General features: G+C 41.8%; 1 protein-coding gene across 5 annotated transcripts; it reads left to right on the top strand.

Moving 5' to 3' along the window:
- The first annotated feature begins 3,542 nt into the window (after positions 1-3,542).
- Positions 3,543-26,687, top strand: SNX8 (sorting nexin 8). Of its 5 annotated transcripts, none has more exons than XM_082772289.1 (12): positions 3,543-3,662; positions 4,264-4,345; positions 11,245-11,435; positions 13,438-13,555; positions 16,261-16,382; positions 16,748-16,828; positions 17,796-17,956; positions 18,367-18,499; positions 19,583-19,651; positions 20,466-20,615; positions 21,012-21,161; positions 21,898-26,686. In XM_082772289.1, the coding sequence occupies exons 2-12, from the start codon at positions 4,312-4,314 to the stop codon at positions 22,009-22,011; spliced, it is 1,323 nt and encodes a 440-aa protein (XP_082628415.1). In that variant the 5' UTR covers positions 3,543-3,662; positions 4,264-4,311; the 3' UTR covers positions 22,012-26,686. The 5 variants fall into 5 exon arrangements, with proteins under 5 accessions (XP_082628415.1, XP_082628418.1, XP_082628414.1 ...); XM_082772290.1 differs by having other exon boundaries at positions 3,621-3,718; XM_082772292.1 differs by lacking the exon at positions 11,245-11,435 and having other exon boundaries at positions 3,549-3,662; positions 21,898-26,687.

Here is a 26,687-nt window from a genome sequence, read left to right as displayed (position 1 = left end):
GTCCGCTGAGAGTTGAGTGTTTGAGCCGTCTCTCAGAGTGGTCTCGGTGGTTTTTAACGGTGTTTTACCGTGAAGTAAAAAAAGGCACTCGCTGTCCCGCACCGTCTGTGCGGTGAGGCCGGCTGCATGCAGGTGGTCTGTCACTGACGCGACAAATACCCCTTCCTAATGTTCTCCTTTCTACTATTTTCCAGTGATCAGAAGCGTTACCTTGGCTGACCCTAGCATTTTAGTGTGACTTTTACACAGGTAACATTCTTTTCTCTCACACTGGCTAGCCAAGTGACAGACTGAGACAGCTGACCCCTCATAATCAATTAAATCATTACTTTTCAAGGGCTCTTAGGCTGATGCAAAAATACATTTTTCTTTCAGCATGCAGATATATCCAAACTAGTGAAGAGAACCTGGGATTTGTCTTGGATGCCATCCTGATGCTTCAACGAAGGTTTTAGAGGAAAAAAGAACAGTTCTTGAATAGTTCATGTACATTTGCTTCCCAGATGAACACCTGATTTTGCATATTTTTGTTGTTTTGGCCTAATGGTTTCTTTCAAATCATCAAAACATTCAGAACAAGAATGCCAGCATAGAAATTTCATGAGAAGCGCAGAACAGGTATTGCAGTTAGTAGCTTGAATTAATAACGCATGTTTTATATTGCAGTATCTTTCATATTCTGATCAAATTTTGAGAAGGTACTCAAAGAAAAAGCAGCTTTGTAATTTATCAGCTAGTCACAAGATGTCACCCTCACTCTATTCAAATGTAATTGCTGGAGTGTGTCAATTCCACATTTAAGCTATGGGCAATGCTGGTGAATGGAAATGATGACTGGCACTTTGGTACTTTCCCCACCCCGTTGTGTCATGGTAGTTGACCAGACGTTTTATTTCCTGAGTTGCAAAAGCACTGATGTGTGAAAGTAAAGAAAAAGCTGTTGCTCTTCCTGCCATCACAAGCATATTTTTTCCAAATATGAGGACATGCTGTGGTTCAATCCAGGGTCCCAGCTGGATCCTCAAGATTATAGGTCCCTTCCAAGTGCATGAGTGCAGTCTCTCATCTATGTTTTAGTTGCCTGTAATGTTGGAAAAGGCAATTTTCCATACTACCTTTCTTCCTGTTTGCAAGCTGCATACTACTTCTACAATCACTTTGGTAAAATACTGAATTTAAATGCTCAGTCCACTTTCCTGCCATTGTCTGCTATTTGCACTTTCTCTTACTTTACAGCAAATTTTGATTTATCTTCTCTTCTCTTCCTTCCTTCCTTCAATTTCCTTTCTCCTATTGAAAACTTTCAAATCCCTTCAGTCCCTGTGCTACTATCTCACTGCTATTCTTTGTATTCCAGTCCTTACTCAGCAATGAGGGTGAGTGGAACAACTTTGAAAACCAGAGATTGTGTCTGGCAGCTGGAGCTTGTTCCTGTAAGTATTCCACATGCAAAAATGCTAATCGATGGGAAGTTTGGGGTAAGGAGTCCAATGAGAATGACGTATTGTGTAACACAGTTGTCAAAACAGAAACACTTCATGTATTTTGCTGAGTACAAGTGATCTGAGAATGATGGAATTGAAAATACCGATTCCTAAACTGAATTCTGAAAGAGTAAGGAAGCTCTTATTTTTATGATCTGCATGAAATTTTACCTAATACTGATAGGACATACACCGAATGACCCATTGCAAGACCTCATGCAGTCCTGTACTTTTGCATTACATTTGTTACCTGGAAGTCGCTGACACATGCTCTTCCTTTATCTAGTGCTGATAGTTTCTTTATGCTATAGGTTTTCTGAAGTTTTTGCTGCATTTACAATAAATATGGAAGAGTTCAATAACTTATGTCAAGCACAATCTTTCTGGCTCTGTTCAAAAATCATTTCAGCAATTGAATTATTTCTTTCACAGTGTTTTTCTTCAAGACTCCTTCCATGGATTGCAAAAGCAATCTTCAGTGTAGAATGTCTTATTTATACCAAATAAATAGTTATGCTATTAGCTTAAGTACAGACCAATCAAAGATCTATAGCTAAATGAGAACATGTTGATTCCTTCATTCATTTTCTCAAAAAATGCTATATAGGGGAAAAATTGCGTAGCGCTTAGTTTTCTGAAGTGCTGAGCCTGCAAAACTCTCCACTCGGCTGCTGTATAAACACGATTTGAAGGGCCTCTCAGCTTAAATAATACCATGCTTTCTTAATTTTCTACATGGATTTAGTCTGCACCCATGGTTGTGGGGAAATAGCACTGAGGGAAGAGGCAGAAGGAAAAGGAGAATCAGTCAAATCATTCATGTCTTTGTAGCAGCATGAAAAGTTTCAAGGGAAAGCATTGTGATTGTAATGACAGCTGAAAAAATTCTGACTATAATTTCCTGTGGTTTAGTTCTCTTTGCATGTAGTGGAGATAATTGTTTATCTTCCAAATATTTATAAGGAACATTAATTAGTGAACGAATCCAATACTTTGGATGTTAGAAACAAACCGTTATTATGGATTGGTAGCATCTTAATCTGGAGATCCAAAATCTATACAAACTTTTGTGTCTTGCTTGTTTGATGGTGTTTTCAGGAAAGCACTGCGCAAAACATACATCTTATTTTCTACCAGTGTCAGCCGTATCATTCCTGATTAATAGAGCGTAAAAGAAGTGGAAAAAAAATATTGCTAATAAAGTTAGAGGCATTCATGCCTGAAATTCTTATTTTAGGCAGTTTTAGAAAATGTATTTGCATTTCAGATGTTTGTATTTCTATGCTTTCCTGAATAGGACAATGTTTGCTTCTTGTATTTACTTTTATTAGTGCATTCCTTCTGGTGCAAAGTATAAAATGCTGCAATTGCTTTTCCTTTGGAGAAAAAAAAATAATTATCTTCAGTAATGCGTCATAAAAATCTAAATACATCCAAAATGTAAAAAATATTTGGAATAGGAAATGTCCTGATCAAATGGCAGCAGAAATTAAATGCCGTGGAAAAACTTAAGAAAATACACCAAGAAGTTGTCTCGGTGTACGTTACCCGACTCGCAACGTGCAGCACTGCCCCCTGAGCTGTGTGCCTTCAAGGACAGCCTCACTGCCACTGCCACACATTTATTTCCTCACGTAGCACGCTGAATTCTGCCTGGCAGTCCACATCCCCACACCCACCACCTTTCTCAGCTTCCAGACAAAAAAAAAAAAATAAATCATTTTTGGAATAAAGCCTGCACTAGGCGTGTGAGCATATCACTTCTGGGAGCTACCTGAACGGCTCCTCGCTATCCCCGGCGCGGTTTGAGGCTCGCTGCGCCAAACCCAGCCCCGTGCCGGCGCCCTTGAGGCCCGGGACGCGAAGCTCGCGTTTGAGTTCGGCCTCTCCGCTGCCCTCAGCCTCCCGGACCCGCCACAACCACGGAAAAAAGGGCCCTGCCCGAGCTCTCCCGCGGGGCTCCGGCCGCTGGGAGGCGGCGTGGACCGCCCCGATCCCCCCCTTCCACCCCCTCGGGGCGGCCCCCGGCCCCGTGCCCGAGGCGGGAGGCGGCCTCCCCCGGCCGCTCCGCCCGCGCTGCGGAGGGAGGAAGGGGAGGGCGGCCGCCGGCCCCCGGCCTCACATGACCGAGGGCTGCCGCGATGGAGGGCGAGCCGCCCGCCGGCACCGCCGCCACAGGTACGGGGGCGAACGCGGGGCGACGCGGGGCTCGCCTCACGCCGCCGAAACCTGAGGTAAAAAAGGGGCCGCCGTGCCCTCAGAGCCCACCCCCCCCGGGGCGGGTTTCGGGCTGAGCGGGGAGCCCCGAGGTTTTGGCCGCTGTCGGAGGTGGCGGCAGGGCTGGGGTTCGCTCTGGGGATTTCGGCGGCTCTGAGGGGGTTTGGGGAAGGCTCGGGGAAGGTTGGCCCCAGCCCCAGGAGCCGCCCGGAGCCGGGGTGCCAGCAGCAAAAGGAGCCGTGTGGGGGGCGCTGAGGGGTGAGTCAGGAAAGTGACCGCTAAACTCGGTTAAACTGAGCAAACTTTGAGAGGAAAGCGCGCCTCTAAAGCGCTCTGCAAGTGGCTGGAGGGTCACGCTGATTGCTGCGTGTTTTGTTTTTTTCCTTTGGGAAGAAAAGCTGGTAGGGGTCACAGGTGAGTTAATATTTACGCAGGGTAGGGTGATTTGGTTGCATTACATTCAGGATCCAGTATAAGTGTTCTTTTGATTAGGCCTCTGACACTCCTGATGCAGATAACGCATTAATAAATAAACAAATTATTTTGGAATATTTCTGTCCAGGACTGATGTAAGATTTTGGGATATTGAGCAGCAGCCTTTGTGGAAAAAATGTCCTACTGTATCAAAGAGAGAGCTCACTCAGGTATGTGTTACGGTTTTACCATCTGCTTCAGGAGCCTTATAGAGATAAAGCTGAGCTGTCCTTGAGTGTTTCTCTTCTGATTCACTTCCACGCTAGCGATGGTGCTTCTGTAACTGTCTGATCTACTCAGCCTTGTCTAGAAAATTCATCTTCCTTTGACAGAGATTATATTGTGTAAACAGAGAAAGCAGCTCGTGATCTTAGTGAAATAGAAGTGTGCCATGAAAGGAGGCATCTCTTTAATTTCTAGCATCGTGCTGTGGGTTTGGTGATCTTGGGAATTTGATACTCATACTGCACGTTTTCAGAGATCAGCAATTAGTCGGTGAGTGTTCCAGTAGGATCTATATCCGAGCATCCTGGAAGGGCCTATTGAGGCACACCTATAACAGGACACACACATTCTTAATTTCACAAGATTAAAAGTACTTTAACGCAAGCCAAAGATAAGATAACGTCTGATGTATTAAAGTCATTTCTGCTAAGTTACTTGTATTGATCTTTTTCTTTATTTTTTTTGGCTCTTGCTCCCCTTTGAGCCTGTTTTGCAATGACTGCAGGGAGCTAATCCAGGTGTGCTGTCTGGAGAGGAAGGGGGGTGTCTCCTTGTCTTCTGGTGGTAAATCTTTAACTGTGTGTGCAGCCAGTGGGGAGGTTTGGTAGGGAACACACTGTACTGCTTGCAGATGGTAGAATTTGAACATAACCACTTGGATTGCCCCCAGAATCTTTGAGCTGTAGTGGGTTGGCACGGGTTGATGGAGAGAAATGGGGCAGTTACAGGCATTGAACTGGTAGAAAAGGATGGGAGCTGTAATAGAACTTGAAATATGAATGACCTTGTTCAGAATACAAAGAATGTGTAAAAAGACCATCCAAAGGCTGGAGTGGCATGTCATTTTTTAATACTTAAACACTTAGGTCAAAGTTTTGCCCAGTGTAATTAAGAGGATGAGAAATGTACAAGGAAGATAAGAAACAAAATAAAATAAAGGATAATTTCTTCTGATGGGGTTTCTTGGAAGGGGATGTTTGTGGAAACTTGGCAATTTTATAGTTAAGACAAACTGCTGTTGTAAAAGACTTGTGTGGGAATGGAGGTGGAATATAGCTATGTGGCTAACGGCTTTCTGAAAACTACCGTCACAGGAGGCTTCCTGCAGAAGACTTGCATGTATTGTGTCTGAATTTTTACGCTTCCAACCTCTTTGCTAGAGCTGGGTGTGAAGGGGGATAGCTCAGCAGTCCTCCACTGGAAGCATAAAGCTGTCCTAGTGAGGATTTGACTTCCGTCTCTGTAGCCTTTGCGAACGTTCCTCGATGGACTTTACTCCCTTAATACTGTTATTTCTTCAGTTCACTGTATAGCCTCATCTCACTTTGTGTTTGCTGTGGCTTGGGACTGTGGCCGCACAGCTGACTGGCTGATGGAATGTGAAGGAATGTGCTCCTTGTATTCCCAGACTGGGAAACTGCTTAATTAATCACTTGATCTAACAGCATGGTTAAAAGAACAGGGCATGAGCCTTAAAGTTAGTTCTCTGTTCTGGCATGCATATCTGTGATGTTGCCTTTTTTTCCCCTTTCTTTCTGCGTGCTCTATTTGATGATGATATTTTGAGAAGCCTATAGCTGCAGGGGAATGCAGAAATGCTACCACTCTTTTCTTTTTTCTTTTCTTTTTTTTTTTTTTTAATTATTACGAATACTTCTGAGTTGTAACATTGCTTTTGTGCTTCATCGTGGAAAGCACCAAGTCCTGAATAGCAATATGAAATTTAGCAATCTGAAGGGGAAAAAAAAACAAGCCACCACAAAACAACAGAATCATCCCCACGTCCTCAAAATAGAGGAAAAAACAACCCAGGCTAGCCAGCACAGAACACACATTTGATATGCGTGCTGAGAAGGCTGGGGATTTTAAGGAGGAAAGCAGAATGTTAGAACCTGTATCCCAACGTCTCGGCTTTTGGTAGAGTTTGTTACTTTATCTTGTTTTGGCATTGGATGGTTTGTATTTACAAATGAAATGTTGGGAAGAAGGAAGGCCACAATCACACCATTTCTTAATGAGTGAAACTAAATATGATAACTTTCCTTGTACCTAGTAAGGAACACAGACCTCTCCTTCGTGTTGAACATAGATCCGGGGATTGCTTTTGTTGGTCAAAGCAGGCTGATTCTTTTACAGTGCTCCTTTCTAAATAATAACTGTGTGGTTTAAAGTTCCTTATAAAATAGGGTTGCATACAGTTGTCTCAAGAAGATATGTAATGCACTTAATAAGAAGAAAGTTTTTTTTTTTTTTTTGTGGGACTTCTGTTTTTTTTTTTTTTTTTTTTTTTTCTTCTTTCCCTTGTCTTTAGGGGATTTCAAATTATGTAAGGTTTTTTTTTCTTTTTTTAAAAAAAGGGGAAGGGAATGGACTTGAAGTTGTAGCCGAAGTCTGTGTCAGCTTTTAGAGAGGCTGGTGTGTGTGGACACTGAAAGGGAGTTCTGGAATTAAGGAGGAATGTGTTTGACAGAACAAGGGGGAAAGGCATTTCCATAATTCCTGAGGCTTTTCATGAGAAGACAGAAAGGAAGGGGAAATGCTGATGAATGATATTTACATTGCTGTTAGAGTATGCCTGGTCCAGGAGCCTTCAGCTTTGCCAGGAGGAAATCTGAGGTATCAGTGTACAAAAATGCATGGTTCTTTTACTCCCCTGCGTTTCCTGTGAGCTGGATTACCTCTACTCCGTAAGGCAGTGGCCTGTGATAACGATGAGGAAATCTTAGTTCTTTTTCCTAAAGGCTTTCCTTCCTTTCAGATTCCTTTCTGCTTATAGAAGATCTGCCACAAACGTAATGAGCAATTCTATGGCATCTTCTATATAAGCGTGTCTAATAAATTTAGCGGATTAACACCCAAGTATAATACAGAGTTACGCTTGGCAGCCATCTGTGAAACAGAGATAAACCCTCCAAATGTGGCTGAGAGAGCCTCAGTGGGGAAGGGAGATCTGCTCTGTGATTTGAGAGGTATGCTTCCAGTCCTTATATTGCCCCTGTTGCCTACGTGTGCCTGCAAAACTCATGTGCAGCTCACCAGAGACCTGAAATTCCACACACACACGTGGTTGTAGAAGTTTTTGATTGAGGAACCCAGTAACTGCGGAGTTCTGCTGTATTGCTAGTTGTATGTAAGGGAGCTGTGAGCTCAGAGTGCTAACTAAACCTTGAAATGTGTGGCATAAAGCGATGTAGCGTTCTATTTGGGTTGTTCCTGGGATAAGTTTCTTAATTCCTTTCAGTCTAAAGGCTACCCAACTTCTTACCAAAATAAATAAATAAATAAATAAAAAAGGAGGAAAAAAAAGCCATGTTTTCACAGTTGTTTTCTTTTACAATAAAACAAAACAAAAAATCGGGCTATGCTTTGAATGCTTCTTTAAACTTCTATTTCTTGTCTTCTTGCTGCCTGCCAGTTTGCTCATGTGTATTCTTTTTAGCTGTTATATCAAGTTGTTTTCAGTTATACCAGGCTACTTCCTCATGTCTTATTGACACCAGATTGAGAAACTCTACAGTAGCAAAAGGATAGCTTTTACAAAAAGCTGATTGAATTTTATCTGCTTCCCTGTATGGGCATCCATTCCCTACCTCATTTCTATATTCATTTACCGCTCTATTTATATAAACTCTGTTAGATGATGATCTGAGACCAAAGGGAATGTTTTCAAAATTAGCTGTTCTCAAGGAGCGCGCGTGATGGGAAACAGTAAGTGTGTTGTTACAATGCATGTAAATCCTTGTATTGGTTGAACACAGGAGCTCATACCAATGAGCTCACACTATTATCCACCATTCCTGGCCAGGACTCTCCAGGCTGTTTCTGAATTGACTCTTTAGTAAGTAGAATGAAAGATGGGCTGATGAATAGTTTAAGGATACATTGTTCTGCAGGGTTAATGTTAATGCCAGGATGGTGTTTTCCAGACCAGGTTAACGGTTCCAAAGTAATCTCGCAGCATTCTCAGACTGGTGTTTGGGGGTGCACGTTCACCCCGACTAACTGTCTTGTTGACGTGGAAGAGAGATGATTAGTTAAACAGTAATTATTCAGGCTTGTTTATATGACTTTAGATATTTGGACAAGGTGGGATCTAAAGAAACTACAGAGTATTTCAGGAAGAGCCAAATGTGTGAACTGCTGAGAAAAGAAGGTATTTCCTGAAGGTGAATTTTAGAAAGCAAATTTAGAGAATAACTTGATGAAAAGTGGCAAAGTATTTCAGATAAAAGAAGCAGCATGACTGATTTGTTGAAGGAACATCGAGTCTTGACTAGATCTCTCTGTGGGGCTTCACTCTGCACTTGTCTTTGGGGTAACGTGGGTTCAGGTTAAGTAGGAGAGACCTTTTCAACACCGGGGGCTGACGGTTTGGATCATGCATCAGATTTCAGGACTTACAGGTGAAATACTGAGGGATTCACAGCTCATCCTGTTGGTCTTTTCTCCCAGTACTTATCTTTTCCCACTGGGAGTTTCAATAGTTCAGATGGTGCCGAGCCCCAGAGCAGGGAGCAGTTTGTGCCATGAAATCCCTGCTTTGTCTGCTGGCCAGCAGGAAAACGGAAAGCAGGGAGAGTGGTTCAGCAGGCAGGAGGAGTGTTGTGCTAGTGCAGGTTGGCACTGCTCTCAGGAAGCAGGTGGGCTGAATTTTGGCTAGCCCCTTTGGGGAGACTGGCGTGCTGTGACATCCCCTGAAAGGTGAGCTGCTGGTTCAGCACCACAGAGGACTGTGGAATTCTGTCAGGGCGTGTGTGCGTGCAGGGCAGAAATAACAAAATCTCTCGTGTCACGTTGCATTTCATTGATGTGTCTTGAGCAATTAAAACCAAGAATTAGAAGGGCGTGCACCCGGGGAACCGCTGCTCTGGGGAGTGAGGCTGTCTTGTGCTCTTCGTACTACTCCTTGTGTGTATTTTTAGGGCTTCCCCTTGGGAGAATGGTTTATTATAACTGTGCTGCGCCACCAAGTATCAGGTGGGAGGATTTTACTACACGAGAAAACCGTGTGCTTTATTCTCTGAATTTGGAGTTCTCTTTCCTCCTTTCCTTCTCGGTTCAGCATCTATCTGAAAAGTGGATACACAGGTGTGTGTGTTACCATGTTATCCAGCAGTGTCCCTTGTCAGCGTTGAATTAGCTCGAGTTTTCACTACAAATTTCTGGTAATTAACTGGAACTCTTCAGAAGCTGTTTGTAGGTGGGGCTAATAGGCGATACATTACTCCATTAAAGCAGAGGTGTTAAGACTTGCTTCTCTGAGTCACGTTCGCAGGAATCGGGAACCTGATGAGACATGTGGGATAAGGTCATTTGTCCTGGATTAGGTTTGGTTTCCTCAAGTCATTTACAAAACAAAGGCTGCAACTGTCTGAGGAATTGGAGGTTGCCTCCCCGTTTTCCAGGGCCTTGAGCACGTGAAGGAACAGGTGGGAAATCCTTATCAGGAGGTCAGGGCTGTCAAGGTAAGGTTATGAATCTGTATCTTCCTGAGGGAACTTCTTACCAACCTTTTGAACTATGTATCAAGGCTCACAGGAAAAATTCTTGCTTCTATCTTGTTACTGTCTTCTCGTAATATCAAACTTTTAGATGTGTTTAAGAAGGGCTGTAACTTTGACACACTTGCAAGGAGGGGATGGTTAATGCTCCTTAGCTTTTCTAGGTGGGTTTTCGTCAGTGGATACAACTTCTTTTGTAAAAGAACTTGCTCACAGTATCCCTTTTAAACAGATGAATGCAGACTGGAAGCAACCCATCTGTTCCAGACCCAGGTATGGGTTGAAGAGATTCCAGGGTTACAGCCACATTTTTCACCCTGTTGCTGGTTTTTCATATGTGTAAGATGGGTGGAAAAAACGATAGCTTTGTAAAAACAGTGTAAGCTTTGTTTGCAGTCTCATAACACGGAGCTATGAAGGCAAGTTCAGATAGTGGGCTTGAGTCAGTCATTAAGAGAGCGTTTTGAATCATCCTCTTTTCCCCTTCTTTGGTATAGTCTGCCTTCCAGGGCCATGCTCTTAGAGCCATCTTTATTCACTTTTGCATCTTGCTGGGAATTTGTTAGGATCTCTCTCTGTCCAAAGCTATCCAGCTAAAGCTGAATTCATTGTAAAAGACAAAACCAAACAAACCACAACAAAATAACCCTATCCTGTTTGTTTTTTAGCTACAAGCAGTAGAATTGATGTATTTGGAAGCTATTTCCTGAGCTTGCTGTGATGGAGTAAACTGTCTTGTTGGTAGACATTACTGGGATCCTTGTTCTCCTGCTATTGAACTTAAACATATTGACATAGTAAATTACCACAAATCATGCACGCTCTAGCATACTGTCATACGCTTTAATATAATTATGTCAAACAAAATATCTCTTTCCTTTGTAATGGCCTGTGAAATTAATGTATTAGATTTCTGCAGTGCAGTAAAATAGGACGTTTTCTTTACTTCCATGAGTTGTTCTAGGCAGGATCCAAAAGTGCTGAGCTAGGGTTTCGTTCATTTTGGCAGATCCTTCTGTGGTGGGAGCTGGACAGACAGGAAATGCAGGCCTCCTAGCTGATTCACGGAACAAATTTGGCCTGTGATTCTTCTTTTGCTTAGTGGAGATGGCTTTCTGACTCGGTGTAATTGGTAGCACTCCTGGGTGTAGCGAAGAGGGAGGTTCCAGTGCCTCGAACGTGTGGGAAGTAGCATAGCCTCCTGGGGGAGGAGTGGCTTCGGTGCTCTTCTGGTCATGTTGCACCACTGCAGGAGCACCGAGGGAACAGAATATTTTAAGGCTCCTTCTTTCAGTTTATCTTTGCAGGGTCTACTGGACTGTTTCTCCCTTTTTGTCTTTTAGATTTGGCAAAGCCTCCAGTAAATGAACCGAGGGAACCGGAACAATTTCTAATGCAGGCGCCCCAGGGAAATCCACTGCTGCTTTCCCACACCCTACAAGAGCTATTGAGCAAGGATAGTGTGCAGGTGGAGCTTATACCTGAGAAGAAGGGCCTTTTTCTGAAACATGTGGAATATGAGGTTTCCAGCAAGGTAATGTGAACAAGCAATGCTCTTAGTGAGAATGTGTCTTCTCAGGAACGTCCACGCAGTTGCTTTTGGCAAAGTCTTGTCTGATTGATGGGTGTGTTGGGTGATGCTGATTTTCAGTAGGCCGGTTGTGTTGATTTGCTCTAAATGCACCAACCCAGTGCTTTCTTGACCTTCATTTTGGCAGTATGGGACATCTAGCTGAGGTCTGGTGTGTAGTCAGTCAGCTAGTTCTGCAAAGTGAGTGGATACCATCAGGAGTGCTAACCCACCTGAGCTCTCTAGAAAAGCAGATGTGCAGCATAAATGGAATGATTCTGTAAGGGATTGGTGTGTCCTACTGCATATTTCAGACTATTTAGAGCTTGTGAAGAAATCATATTGTCCGTGCTAAACTGCAATCCTTTATAAACATAAAAGGTACTGCAAATAACTTCCGCAGAGTCTAGGCCACTTCCAGTTTGCTTGCCCTAAGCCTGACCTCAAGGTTCTGCTCTTGGTATTAATGAAGACTGAAGGTGGTGTATCTTTTAGTTATGGAACAGCCAGTGAAATAGCTCTCCAGGATCTTCTGTGTGTTTTTTCAAGACAGAAATTGGTCCTATTTAAAATGGACTATGAGCAATTTGCAGCTTCCAGTCCACCAAAGCACCAGTTAGTGAGTAGCACTCAAACTGTTGTGGTCACCATTGTCCATATTCAGCATCGCCTTTGGGTCACTTCCCTGCAGTGACGGCCAGGGATTTAGGCTGTGTCTGTAAGTTTCTCAAAGACTGTTGTGTGGGGGGAAAAGGGCAGACAGGGAATGTTTCTGTGGGCTCTTTAGGGCTCTGTTTCTTCCTGCAATATCAAGACACTATTGAGATCCTGGTGGTCTCTCTAGGTATTGAATTTAGGAAGAAACCCATTGCCAATTCCTTTCAGTTGCTGTCGTCCCTCTCAGTTCTAGCTGTAGAACTATGCTTCTGGGAGAAGAAACAGCTTGGCTTTGCACTTCATCTAAGATCTGCAACACAAATCAGCATCAGATTTCAAATCAGACAGGGGGAGGCCCTAAGGGCTGTACCCGTTGTGCTCCAGTTATGTGCCTCGTTGCTTTATTTCTGAAAATTCATAGTGTCATAGTAAGGGGTGTGTGATGTGCAACACAACAGTAGTGAGAATGCAGATAGTCATATGTAGGCTTTCTTACTAGCTGTTCAGTAGATCAATGTGTAGTAGTTGTGTTTGGTTTTTGGTTTTTGCTCTTATTTTTAATTATTTTTTAATGACTTTTACCTCTCAAATATCTCCTTGTAGCTGCCACTTAACTCCTTTTGGAATGAATGCCCAGTTTCCTTGGTCTGTTCTACACACTGATCTAAGGCAGAGTTAAAGGCTAAGGTTTTAATGGATCTTTAAGTGTTTGTTTATAGATCTAGCATCAATAGAAGGTCTCTTTTTGTCTTACGAGGTTTGCTTAAAAGGTCAGCCATTTGGGCTAATACTGAACATGTTCTAAGTTTGTTTTGCCACCTCTGGATCTGAAGCTGATTTAAGGAAAGTTCCCAGGAGCTAAAGCAGGCACTTGCAGTACTTCAAGAAAGGAGCTCTTTAGGGCACTTGAGTATTGGCACTAGTTCTAAGTGTTCTGTCTGATTTGAAAGAACAGGGAGTTTGAGGAAGTGTGGAACCACTACAGATTTAGATAGATCTGCCATTTTTTAGGAAACTTCTCCTTTTCATTTTCTCTCGTGTGTGAATGGAGTGTGACATAAACTTTTACCTGAAATCTTACTCTCAGAAGAATGTTACCTCTATTCATAATGGAAGGGTGGTTGCATTTAGAGACTTTTCTCCTTGTTTCCCACCACAAGACCTCTAAAAATAAGGAATATTTTATTTCTGCAGCCCTTTTGTGAGATTTCTTTCCTTTCTTTTCAGTGCAGCTGATGGTAGAAAATTAATGGAAATGCTCCTCATTGTCCAGCCTGTATTGATTTTTCTTTTTTCCCCTCTATTACAGAGATTCAAATGCTCGGTCTACAGGAGATATAATGACTTTGTGGTGTTCCATGAGATGCTGCTGCAGAAGTTTCCATATCGTATGGTGCCAGCACTGCCACCTAAGAGGATGCTGGGAGGTAAATTTGGGTCACTCTTCTGTCTGGAGGTGTTGCAGTGCGAGTATGATCAAGATGAAACCAATGAAAATAAATACTTGAAAGAATTGAATGTCTTTGCTTCTGCTTGGCTCAGAAAACAATTCTGTCAATCTAATACACAGTTTGGAGCTGTGAATTACTGCTGTCTTAGAAATCTTTAGAGGTAACATAATCTAAAGTTTCAGTGTGTGTGTGTGTTTTTTTCCTCCCGTACATTTTGGTATCTAATAACCTTTCTGGTAAGATTCAAGGGGTAATTCTACACAGGAGCATGGCAGAGTTGCAGCTATCATATTTTTAGGAAAATAGGTTATGAAGATCATGTGCGCTCTGTGATGATGCTTTGAGTGTAGAATTGCTACTGTACTGTTGAACAACTCTAGTATGTAGCACAATGTGCTGTTTTTGAGGTGCTCAGAATGGGAAAGATTCATGGAAGCACCATTGTTTTTCTGTAGTGAGAGAAGACCAAACATTAAAAAAAACAAAAAAACACAAAAAACCAAAAACATTATAAGGCTTTAGACTGCAGAGAAACTTACTGTGTAAAAACAACAGCAAGTATGTAGGATAACCAGAAATTAAAAACTGAGGCTGGAATGTCAGTTCACTCAAGTACATTGTAGCTATTAGAATAGAAACCAATGAAGTATCCCAGGACTGAAATCATATTGAAGTTCGTTCTGCTGCATTTTTCAATAATCCAAAATATTGGCATTGTTTTTAAACTTCTATTATTTAAAATGATGCATATCTGTATAAAATTCTATCTTGTTTTATGCTTTATCTATGGAAGAACAAGCTCATCACTGGTTTGTCTCCTGCCCGAGCTGCTAAGCTTGTTTAAAAAAATAATTGATTTCAGTCAAGGAATTGGTGAATTGCTACAATAAAAAGGAATTGGTAAACAGTGAACAGAGCAGGGTTTATAGCAAACAAGAAAAAAGCAAAATAACACTATTGAAAAGCTTCAGTGGTCATATTTTTTTTATAATGGAATGTGAATTGTAAAGACCTTTCTTTTGAGGTTGTGAAAACCAGTCTGTTGAATTTGGCCTGATTCAATGTTCTCAGCCAGAATTTCCAGAATTTCCACTTCATGCAACACCTGTGAGCAAAGTGACCTTCTCTGATTTATCTTGGTGGAGAGAGGATGCTTGAAAGAAGTTTCCAATACATATAATTTGTCAGTTGCTTATTTCCTGGCGTTTCTGATGTGTTGATACTTCTGTGCGTTCACTGGTGCATTTCTTCCCATACATATCAAATGTTTAAAAAAAAAAAAAAAATCTGGCAGGATTTGTTCCCAAACTGCGCTAATAGTACAGTTCTAACGTAGTCCACATCTGCGTGAAGGCAGACAGTGGTGATTGCCTTTAGTCCAGTTACTCTGAATATAGAAAAGCTGCGTAAGTGGTGTTAAATAGAAACTGCAAACAGGAAAAAGGAAATGGAATGGGTACTTCTTGTTTCTGAGTAGGTTAATTTTCTGATAAATGGAACAGTACAACGCAGGATTTGACAGATCAGTGTAGATGTGTGACTCTTGCATATTCCGTAGTGCCAGAGCCTGACGGATAAAGCTGTGCGACTTGTATGCTCCTGTAGTAAGTTACACTCTTACCTCCGGGTTGGTATAATGTGGTCTTGGTAAAACATGGCCTCACATCTGTCTGTCAGATGGAGGAAGATTGATAGTCTGCTCTGCTTGTTTTGGAGGATGGCAGCAAACTGGGACAGATCCTGTAGGAAGTGAGTAGATGACTTCTGAAATCTCCATGTAGGCTAAAGTATGAACAAAGCACAATCAAGATGTGGAACACTAATGAATGAAAAAAATAATTTGATTGCCTTACTAAAGATAATTATAGAGGCCTCCTGCAGCCTGCAAACTCCCAGCTTAAACGTGAAGGCACCTTTTGTAAACTTTAGGTATCCATTTGCCTGTGCATTCTTTTAATTTCAGTTTTGCTACTTCCTGTTCCTTCAGATTTATTTTAATATAGTTTTCCGCTTTTCCTGAAAAGATGCTAGCACCTCTGATTTACTGCTTTGCAGCAGTATCACCTGATTGAAACTCTTTCCTGCTTCAGGAAGGGAGATGAGCTGAACTTCTTTTAGTTTAACAAGTAAAGACTTTGGGTGGATGTGCTGCAGACTGTGATGCAGATAGATCTTCACAGTACTTTCAGAAGTCTTGCATGAAAAAGATGGGTTCTGATACTGGTGAAGCAACTGGGGAAAAAAAAAAAAAGGCACCATTTGCATTGCAGTAGCACCCAGGAGTCCCAAACAAAACGAGATCCTCTTTGGAGGCCACTTCTGGAATTCATTCAGAGGACTAAAGATCTTTGCATCCCCACGGTTTATAAGCAGAGCATTCAGATCTTAGACACGGTTGTTTATCCTACTTACTTGACCCGTCCTGTGGAAATACACCCAGGGATATATGTGCAGGATTTTGGTAGGATGTGAAGAACCACTTGAGGGAATTGTTGTCCTGGTGGTCAATCTAAAAGATGTGTTTTGGAGAGCCAACAGAGTACTGGTGACCATTCTTTGGTTTTGCTGAAGTGCTTTAGCAAGGTTTATAAGTGTAAAGAAATTACCGGGTTTCTTTTTTCTCTTTCTGAGCAGCTGTAATATGTGATCTATTAATTGAAGTTTAATGTTCCTTCCTGTAGCTGACCGAGAATTCATAGAATCAAGAAGGAGAGCTCTGAAGCGCTTTATAAACCTGGTGGCTCGACATCCTCCTTTCTCAGAAGATGTGCTCTTGAAGCTCTTTCTGTCATTCAGCGGCTCAGTGAGTACTTGTTAGTGGCAGTTTGAGTTTGCACACCTTCCTGTAACTGCTTTCCTGGGCACAGAGTTCAGAACTGCTTTTGACCTACAGATTGTTGCTCCCTATGACAAGGAACATTTTCTCTCAGTAGATATTTCTACAGCTGGATAGGGGAATGTAATTGCATTTGATGCCACGAGTACAGGATTTTGAAAATGGTAACTGTTATTAGGGGAATACATGTTACGATTTCCCTTGAACTAAACTTAACCTGGATAAAGCTGTACCTGCTAAATTGTGCCTTATTATGATAATATGAGAGACCCGTGTGAACTGCCTGTGTTTCACTTAATTCTTGCGTGCTCATTTGATTCTCTCTTCTTTAGGACGTACAGAATAAACTAAGAGAGTTGGTCCAGGGAGTGGGAGATGAGTTTATGACCTGCAGATTAGCTACCCAGGCCAAGGTACGTATACGTATTGCTTGCAACATATAATTCGGGTTTAAATGGCTCTTTCCTCTGGGTAAATCAGTTACAGCGTTTGTTTGATGATAGAGACCTTAGGTAGAGGAGAGTTGTTTCCAGAGTTTGAAAGACTTTTAAGCTTGTAATTTTTATAGAAAGTATATTTGACTCTTAAGGACCTGATATTTCTGGCTCAGTAGTGGTTCACAAACATGAGAAAGATTAAACAGTGAATCCTGCTCAGAGTGTGTTTCTTAGTAGTTAATTGTACTTGCATATCAAACAAATGAGCATACCACACCATTTAAAAGCTAATATCTAGATTGATATCTTCCACGTGTGTTCGTGTCATTGTTCTATATTTTTCTCCCTGTGGGAGAGTAATTTTGATTGTTTTAGAGAAGTCAGAAGTTCTGCATTTATCTGCTTATCTCAATGATTAGTGCTACAGCAGATTTTAAGCATACATTCTCTGTGCTCATTGAGCAATTTTAGATTGAGTTGTTGTTCAGGTTTCTGCACTGCTAGCAGAAGATTTTGCAATTGGAGCTTAATTCAGGCTCTTACTGGTGATGCACAGGTCAAAAAGAGCTTAGCTGAACTTTCAGTACGTGCTTGACTTTGCAATGCTGGCAGTTTAACAGCTTCAGATCAGAACCTGTGGGCTTGAAACCTCACAAACCCCATTTTAACTTCATAGTAGAGTTGCAGATTTTGCCGACTCTGTCTGCACCCTGTATTTGAACCTCTTTCCACCTCTGAAAGTTAGGGGTATTTGTACATGTATGACATCTGACTTGGAGATCTAAATTGCAAAGCTGAACTCATCAGGGTTGCTGCAGGGTGGAGAAAGAAAGAGAGTACAGAAGAGAAGTCTGTCTCTCTGCTGACTATAAAATGTGCCCAAAATTAAGATATGGGAGTATGTCTCTGCTACATCCACTAGTAATCTCTTGCACTTCTTCAGGACTTCCTTCCAGCTGACATACAGGCCCAGTTTGCTGCCAGCAGGGAACTCATCAGAAATATTTACAATAGCTTTTACAAGCTTCGGGACCGTGCAGAGAGGATAGCTTCTCGAGCCATTGATAATGCCTCGGATCTCCTCATATTTGGAAAGGAGCTAAGGTAGGTTGGGAGAAAGAAGATTTGCTAATGTGGATATTTCTTCTGTTGCTTCATAACTGAAAACTGCTGTGAGGTTTACTTGCAAATGGTCTGGTAAGAATGGGTATTTCAATGCATGCTGTAGGTTATAATCAAGTTTTCCTACTGCAAAAGAAGAAAATGCATGCTTTCCTCTAAGGTTGCATTCCATAAACCAACAAAAATAAACAGCAATATTTTGATGTTCAGGTACTGACCATGTTATCTCTTCCCCCACTATATACACAGCACTACTTTTGTGGCTGTGCAGTGGTAGCTCTGCACTGTGACCTGTTTAGACGTTTGAAACTCTGAACTGCTTTCTGCCAGTAAGTGCAGGTGCTCAGTGGAGTTTGTCTCCTAGTTTTAAACATTAATTTCTGTTCTCCTAGTGCTTTAGGCTCAGACACTACACCGCTTCCTTCCTGGGCTGCTTTGAATAATAGCACATGGGGGACTCTGAAGCAAGCCTTGAAGGGTCTATCTGTTGAATTTGCACTTCTGGCAGATAAGGCTGTGCAGCAGGTGAGTGATTTTATTTTTTTATTTATTAACTTTTTGTAAAATGAGGAAGATGCATTGGTGCCTTTAGAATCACAAATTCTGTGGGGATAGGCACTTAAAAAGTTTAAAAAGGAGATTGTAGTCCAAAGTCGCATCCTCCGCCACCAGCCTGCTTGTTCATGCTTGAATGAAAAACCTGTACTGTGTTTAAATGGGGAAAAAATATAATGGGCAAGGGCGTGGAGAGAAAGGCATGCTATTTTTTCCTTCTAAATGGTTATTGGACAAGTTAAGTTGTGCTGCTCCACTGAGCTGTCCAAAAATCCTGCGTTCTCTTATTTACCTGCTGCAGAGAATCCAGAAGAATTTCTGAATCAAGCTTTGACATTCACGTTACTTAAACAGTACATGAAAGTCATTCAGACAGAAGTGTCATATTCCTGTGTAAGCGTACAGCGTGATAATGACTGTTAGAATGATGTGACATCATGACAGTCTGGGAAGCAAAAATAATAGTTTTGTCTTCTTCTCATCTCCTTGTGTTAAAATACTTTGCATACCTTTATAGATCTGTTGGACTGGTTCTTTTTTTCTGCAGTTTATGCTCCAGGGAGCTCTATTGATATAGGAAGAAAAGGCAGTATTTAGAAAAAGGAGGAAAAAATAAAGTGGTGAAACTTAGCTTGGTGTCTCATTTGTGCTTTCTGGTGCATGAACTATTACGGGGAATATGCAGGTATTTATAGATTTAATGGATTAGTTATCTTGTAAGAAGGAAAGATGAAAGATTAGAGAAGGCTGCCAAAGCAAAAAATCCAAGGCAGAGAAAGCTGGAAGGACTGACATGCAGGACTGCGAAACTAACTCCTCTTGTTATAATGATCAGTCAATTGGAAAAGCTGTTCCTGCTCCAGTCAGATCTTTGTTCTGCATACTGAAGACTAAATGCCACTGTGACATCTGAAAGATTTTTGATGCAGTTGTGTAACCGTTGATATGCCCTGGGGAATACTGTGGAGAGCCTGTGTGGTGTAAGGATGTGAAGAGCTGTGATGTTGGTTCTTGCCAGGCTTACATAAAATGTACTTTTTCCTTGTTTTGTAGGGTAAACAGGAAGAGAATGATGTGGTGGAGAAGCTGAACCTTTTCCTGGATTTACTCCAGTCCTATAAAGTGAGCTCTGCTGTTCTTCTGCCAATGAAAAAGTTGTTTAGAACAAGCTTGTGCTTTTTAGAGGGTGTAATGCAACTAGATGGAAAACTGTGAGGCCAGTTCAGAGGCGCACTGGGCATCTGGCAGAGGGAGGGGAGTGGCTGTTGGCTTTAGTTAGCTCCATAGCCTTACTGATCAGCTATTCTTGTGATGAGATCTTGCCAAATGGCAAACCCCGCAAGAAATTCAGAAATACAACTGCTTGAATTACATGGATCAGCTAACCATTTTCCAGATTTAGCTGCTTCTGAGTCAAAGCAGTGAATTAAATGGCTACTGTTAGGCTCATGGAGACGATTCATGAGTTCAGTCACAAATGAAAGCGTTTTTGTTGATACTAATCTCACAGTCAAATGCACTTTTTAGAAGCACCTAGTGAAACTGTGCTTGGCAGCTGCTCCTGACATTCCCAGGCCTGGACTGAAATAGAAGGGCACTGGCAAGCTATTACTAGACTAATTGCCAGCACTTAATATTGAGAAGGTCACGGAAGATAAGTGGCCTGATAAGATCCAAAATGTTGGCTGAAGTGATGCTCCAGATTGCTTAGAACCATACCACTGAGCTTAAGTGGCAGTTTAGTTTCTTGAATTCCCATCTGCCAACATTTTTTTGACCCTCTTGAAAATAGAAACAAAAATCCGCAGCGGAGAAATTACAAAGTATGATTATGTGTTTGTGTTCCTGATGTACTTGGCTTGCCTCTGCCTGCTGTCCCTCAGCACTCTGCCCAGTTCCCACTAAGTACCTGGTTTTGTTCTTTTTTTCTGTCAAGGACCTATGTGAAAGACACGAGAAGGGGGTGTTGCACAAGCACCAGCGAGCATTGCATAAGTACAGCATGATGAAGAAGCAGATGATGAGTGCCACGGTGCAGAACAAAGAACCAGAATCAGTGGAGCAATTGGAGTCTCGGATTGTGGAGGTAGGGCAGATTACTTGGGAGAGCAAATGGTGGTAGTGGTCTGCTGTAATGACACCGCTGTGCGGCTCTGTCATATCTGCAGAAAGCCATTAGACAGAAATGGTAACTTGTACTTCGGGTAATTTGAGATACCTGCTGTGCCTCAAGGAAAATGTATTTGTTTTCCTCTATACTTATTACTGGCTCGCTGGCAACATGTCATTTGCAGGAGGTGTGGAAAGCAGCATCCTGTGCAGTTGCTGTCCTATCAAATGGGTCCAGGCACTTCTTTTTTAGGTTCTTAATAGGCGTTTGAATTGCCAGAGTGGTGAGGAATGCTGTTTTGACCTACTACAAGTGAAACTCCTTGGCACTGTCTTCCTGGCATTGTATTTGACTGAATTCCTCTTCTTTCAGCAAGAAAATGCTATCCTAACTATGGAGCTGCGGAATTACTTCTCTTTATATTGCCTGCATCAGGAAACACAGCTCATCCACATCTACCTGCCTCTCACCTCTCACATCCTGGGGGCCTTTGTCAACTCCCAGATCCAGGGTCACAAAGAGGTGAGTTCTTCTGGCCTATGCTCTTTTTCCCAAGATACAAATGAGAATTCTGAACTAATTTATTTTCTCCTGCGGGTCTTCTTCCTAAGCATCTGTCCAGCTCAGATCTTTTAAAACTTCTTAATAAGTTACCTAAGGTATTTCCAATAGGGAGTGAGGATCAAGGCTAGCCCATCACCCTTTTAAATGACTGCATCTTCTTATAGCAAGTTGTTCTGGCTGTTTGTTTTTTTTTTTCATCTGTGTGTGGCTTTACCCAAAAGATGAAAACTGTACTGTTAAATAACTAGCAATTCTGTAATGAACGATGTGTGCTTGCTAAATGAATCTGTTTTTTTGCTGTGCCATGGAGGAATATGACAAGGAAGAACTTCTTTGTTTTCTCTTTAAATCTAAGAGCTCCCTTTTGTTCATCCCTAAATATGAATTTCAGCATTCCCCATGCACGGACTTTATTGCATTCGTTGTATTACAAAATTTTTTATAACTGCAGTTTGTTCCTTCCCTTCAGTGAAGGAATTTGACCAAGGTATGGGAAGCTTCCCCTCCATCTCTGCTCAGTCAATGTAGCACCAGTCTAAAAGGAATGTCTGGGTCCACTGGACTTCTCCAAAATGCTTCAGAAAATTTGTGTTGTGGTTCTCAGTATCCTGAAATTGCTGCTAAAATCCAGTGTGGTGAGATAATAACCTATCTTGTTGTCTATTTCTTTTCTCTCCCTTTTTTTTTCCCACAGATGAGTAAAGTTTGGAATGAGTTGAAGCCGAAGTTGAGCTGTCTCTTTGTGGGACCTAGCAATATGCCAACTCCACCATTATCACCTCCAGAGGGAAACTTCTTCTCCAATTAATATTCTGAGCATCTAGCATGGAGCAAGAAGTGCAATCAAGGGAGGGGTGGGACCTCTACCTCCAGATGTTAGAATGGATCCTCCAAACAGCTTTTTTTTTTTTTTTTTTTTTTTTTTTTAAATACTGCTGCTTTGAGCTGCTCTCTGATTTAGACAGACTGGATGTGGGGCAGAACATACAGTTGTAAAGACAGTCTCTTAATTTTGAAATGCTCTGGGGCAGAGCTGGTTTTTGTTATCCAAAAGACACTCGTCACAGGGTCAGGATGTGACACAGTGCAGTGAGGGCTGCAGCGTTACTGCTGATGCCTCTGCATCTTGTTCTAACAGCCCTCCAATGATATTTATCTGCATAGATGCGGACAAGCTTCTGAAGTACTGAGATGAACAGGATGTCTGAGGCACGTGCTTACAGAAGGGAGGTGGATTGCCTTTTAAGCTTGGGAGGGAAGCTGAAAGCCATCCCATTGATAGTTGTCTGGATTCGATTTCTTACTGCTAGGCTTTAGAGCAAAAAAAAAAACATGAATGAAGTGGTTGGATTCCTTAACCCAGCTGGGCAGATGTCAGTGCTGCTGTGACACAGCAATTTTCCCAGTGAGGCTTAGCAAACTGTATGTCATCGTTGATTCAGCTCGTGGTTGCAGGGCAGCTTAGGGACTTGCTCACATTTCTCAGTTTGGGGCCAAAGATGGCTGGGTTCAGGAACTCAGACGAGTTTGCGTGGCATAAATGAGCAAAGAATTAAACGAAACACTCCTTAATTGTAAACCACTCCTATTACACAAGGAGAACAGCTACAGGGTAGCTTGTTTGTTTTCTTCTGGAGGTTCTGACATCTATCTGCTGAGTAGCTGTTTAGGGCTACTGGAGAACTGCTGACCTGATGGCTGGTGTTTCCTCTGGTCTAGTATCAGATGAAGTATCCTGTTACACCAGTAGGCTGGGACGCAATGCTGATGAAATTGATTAGCAAAAATCAGTATTTATCAGGATATTAATGTGTTTTCTGGCTCTGGATAACATTGGTGTGTGAAGAAAAGACAATTGAAGTGACAGTTTTTTATCTCTAAAAGGAGCACGGCCCTCAGTAATGTTTTTTTTTTTTTTTTTTTTTCTGACTGTGATAAAGGGACTAAACATTTTCCATGTCTCACTTTGTATCTCCAGTGACTTTCCCTCATGGGGGAAATGGCAGGGGGGAGAAGAACTTGCATGTCATGTTACTGTAGAGGAAATTGTGCATATCCTCTAGAGAAACTGATAAGTGAAGAAACTGCAAACGTGTGCAACAAAACTCTACACGAATAAGACTCCCCTGAACCTACCTTCTGTGGGACCAAATGAGTTGTCAAAGGGAAATTTGAGAGATGACATCTTAGCGTTTTCTCTGAGCGGGTAAAGAGGAAGCTTATTAACAGGAATGAATGCTTGCTGTTAAACTGGAACCATTACAGTATTTTCCCTTTTGGGGGTACTTTCAGTAGTAGGAAATATATTTAAATCACTTAAATCCTGTAATCACAAAAGCTTTTTTTTTCTTTTGTTTAGAAAATTAAATGCAGCATGAAGATCTTCCTAGACCAGGTGGAAATTATGGGTTAGTTTCTTCATTTAGGAGTAAGATAATAAGCTATTTGCCCAGATTCACGAGACAAGCATATCCATTACATACAGCCCTACCCCCCAGATACATGGTAAAGTGCACTGAATGTGGGTGAATTTCTTGGGTGCTGAGCCTTAAGCGTGTAGGATGCCTGGTTTAACAACCCTGCTCAGAATACACTATCAAGAGCTTTTTATAGCAGTTTAAATGTTAACTCTCTTCCAAGTCTTTCCTCCTACGTACTGGCCTTGTCCATTGAGGCACTAACTGGAAATGGCTGTGGCAGTTCTGATTCCCTCTCCTGAAGATTCCCAAAGTGACGTGGAAGAGGTTCTGCTCATAAACCAGAGCAAACTGGCTGGGGAGGGAAATGATTCTGCAGTATAATGACAAATGAGACATTGTCTCAAGAATGGCACAATTTGTTTTGTTTTGTTGCTTGACATTGCCTTGATTAGGAAGATAGTTTGTGGTTAAAAGTGCAAAGAGCATTTTACCGTATTTTTGGATGCTCTTCATTTCTCCTATCTGTAGAAGGTGCTGGCTGGTTAGAGATTGTGACTTGCTTTGTTTTAGTCATCCTTCGTTATTAAGGGTCGTTTCATTGATGTGAGCAGTCAAATTGAGAAAACGCTGTATGTTTTGGAGGAAGATCCGATGTTTTCTATGTTTCTTGTTTGGCTGGGATAGATGACGAGGGTATGTTCCGTGGGCTAGTACTTTGCAAGTTCTGAATGAAACGTTGCACTTCTCACATTTAGAAAAAGAAGTTGCGACTTCAGACTTCCAAAAAAACAAAACATAAACACAAAAACAGAGTTGGACTTCAGACTAATTAACTTATCTTTCCTGTTCTCCTTCAAAGCAATTATTCTTTAATTCAAAAAGTCTGTAATTCAAATGCACAGACTGCTACATGTGTGCATAGAGCACGTAACCTGTAAAAAACTGGAATTATGTTGATTTGAGCAAACACCCACTCCTCCACTGTCAGCCCTTGCCTCTTGGAGGACAACAGTTTTGGGGTGTGATTTTTTTGTTTTGCTTTTTTTTTTTTTTTTTTGCCCAATCTGTTCACCAAGCGTTTTGAGAATGTAGGCCAGGTATTCTCAGAGTTCATACAGCTAATGGCACTTTCAGAGTTCATTTCATACAGGACTGTCAAGCTTCTGTCTCACTCCTGAACAATGCACACTGTTTCATGCAACCCTTCGTTTGCAAACCTCGCTTCTGGGAGACTGGTCAGTGTGCAACTAGCAGTGTCACGTTTACCTCAGTAGGTGAGGGATTTCCTTGCTGTACTTGCCCTGTTCAGTTTAGGAATGTGTCGGACTCGAGGAGAGCAGCATCAAGTACAGCTTCCTTGCTCTAGAGGAATGTAGCAGGGAATTAATCACGTTAATTTCAGTTCTCTATCCTAGTTTACAATGTAGGGGAGCCAGTACTCATTACCTCTATGCTATTGCCCTCTGCAGCAAACAGTTCAGCTATGTACAGGGGAGAGAACAAGACTTCAGTTGTTGGTCCCGTTGCTGGTAGTAGGGTAGACTGCAATAAACACTAAGCAACCCATAAGCCTAACAGAAAAGCGTGTGCTGCCTAGCCAAGAACTGATAAATATAAGGTGTAGCACCAAAGAGTTAATGTGCCTTCTTGGATGGAAGCTTTCTGCGTAGCGCTTGAACTCATGGTGACTTCCTTGTGTTTAAAATAAAAATTGGAGAAAAGGCCTCCAATTTTTTCTGTCAGTGTCTCTGTCAAATATCATGGAGATACCAGGGTAGTAAACAGTGGAGAGCCTGAAGAATGTCTTTATCAAAAGGGCTATTTGTTTTGGTCACTGTTAAGGTCACCTCTGCTCTGAGCTGTGAAGTGGCAATATACAGGCTTTTTGACTGATACCACATGTTGAAAAGCTTCCCAACCTCTTAGTTTTACAGTACAACTTTGGTCTTTGCTTCTTTCCCTCTCCTTCCATCTGCCTTGAACTTTGCTCCTTGTAACACATTTTCCACTGTGCCTTGCTGCATTCCAGCGCTTTTACTCTTCTACTTTGATCACGCAAGGGTGTAATTCCTGGAATTTGTAAGAGGCTAATTCAGAGTCTTCAATTTCTGCTGTTCCTAGAAGACAAAGAGCACCAGCTGGGGACAGAATCAGCCTCCACAACTGCAGCAGGAACAATAAATAGTCACTACTTCTTGACATGAGCTAAAATTCAGTGCTGGTGGAAGTATCTTCATAAAAGGATTGAATTGACCTGAGAATAGGGGATAGCAAATACAAGTGCAGGCCTGAGCCAAACTTGTTCTTCCCCTACCTAAATTCCTGGAGGAATAGGAAGTAATTTGCTCCCTCTTGACCATGCAATTTACAGTTTCCACCAGGAAATAAATCAAGAGAACATAACAGGTATCAGCTGCCAGTCACTCCCTTTCCTACCGTGCAGTAAGGTTTTACATCCTGTTGTGAGCAACTTACACCCTTGTGCTTATTTTCTCTCCTCTGCTTGCCTCAAGCCATTCTCTCCACTAGAACAGTCAGAAACCCTTATTGCTACGTCAGAGGCAGAGGTATCAAAAACTCCATAAATAAGTCATTGTGCAGCACAAAAGGAAAGGTAAGAGTATAAGATGTTAACTCTTATCCTTTAAGTCTGACCTGTGGCTTATTGAGCATATGAAGAAGGGCATTTTTGGGTGGTATAAATTATTCAGGACTGCTGGAGGGAGATGAGAAGAAACAATCTTGTTCAGAGGGTATGAATTTTGCCTGCCTGGAATATCTTGTATCTTTGCTTTGCTCAAATAGCCTTATGTATGAAGCACTTTATCCAAATGCAGGAATTAAAGAACTATTACTACAGCTGGTAGACTGGAAATGTTTACAGATCCTATATTACATTCCAAGATTCTATCTGTAAGTGTTATATGTGTTTGTAAAAGTGTTTAAAAGAAAAAAAAAAAAGACCTTGTATAAAGTTACATATGTGATGTGTTATTTCTAGCAGTTTGATGCATCTTTCACTCCCCACCATGCAGAGCTGGGCCGAACAGGTCACCTGCTGCTG

The sequence above is a fragment of the Aythya marila genome (assembly GCF_965140915.1).
Source record: "Aythya marila genome assembly, chromosome: 15".
Taxonomy (NCBI): domain Eukaryota; kingdom Metazoa; phylum Chordata; class Aves; order Anseriformes; family Anatidae; genus Aythya; species Aythya marila.
Note: the sequence above shows the minus strand (reverse complement) of the source record. Positions and strands in the feature narration are given on the sequence as shown.

Bases quoted from the DNA above. Each gene is read 5' to 3' on its own strand.
- SNX8 (XM_082772288.1), top strand. From the start codon at position 3,626: ATGGAGGGCGAGCCGCCCGCCGGCACCGCCGCCACAG. The intron at 3,663-11,244 runs GTACGGGGGCGA...TTTGTCTTTTAG, and splicing joins CGCCGGCACCGCCGCCACAG to ATTTGGCAAAGCCTCCAGTA. The intron at 19,652-20,465 runs GTGAGCTCTGCT...TTTTCTGTCAAG, and splicing joins ATTTACTCCAGTCCTATAAA to GACCTATGTGAAAGACACGA.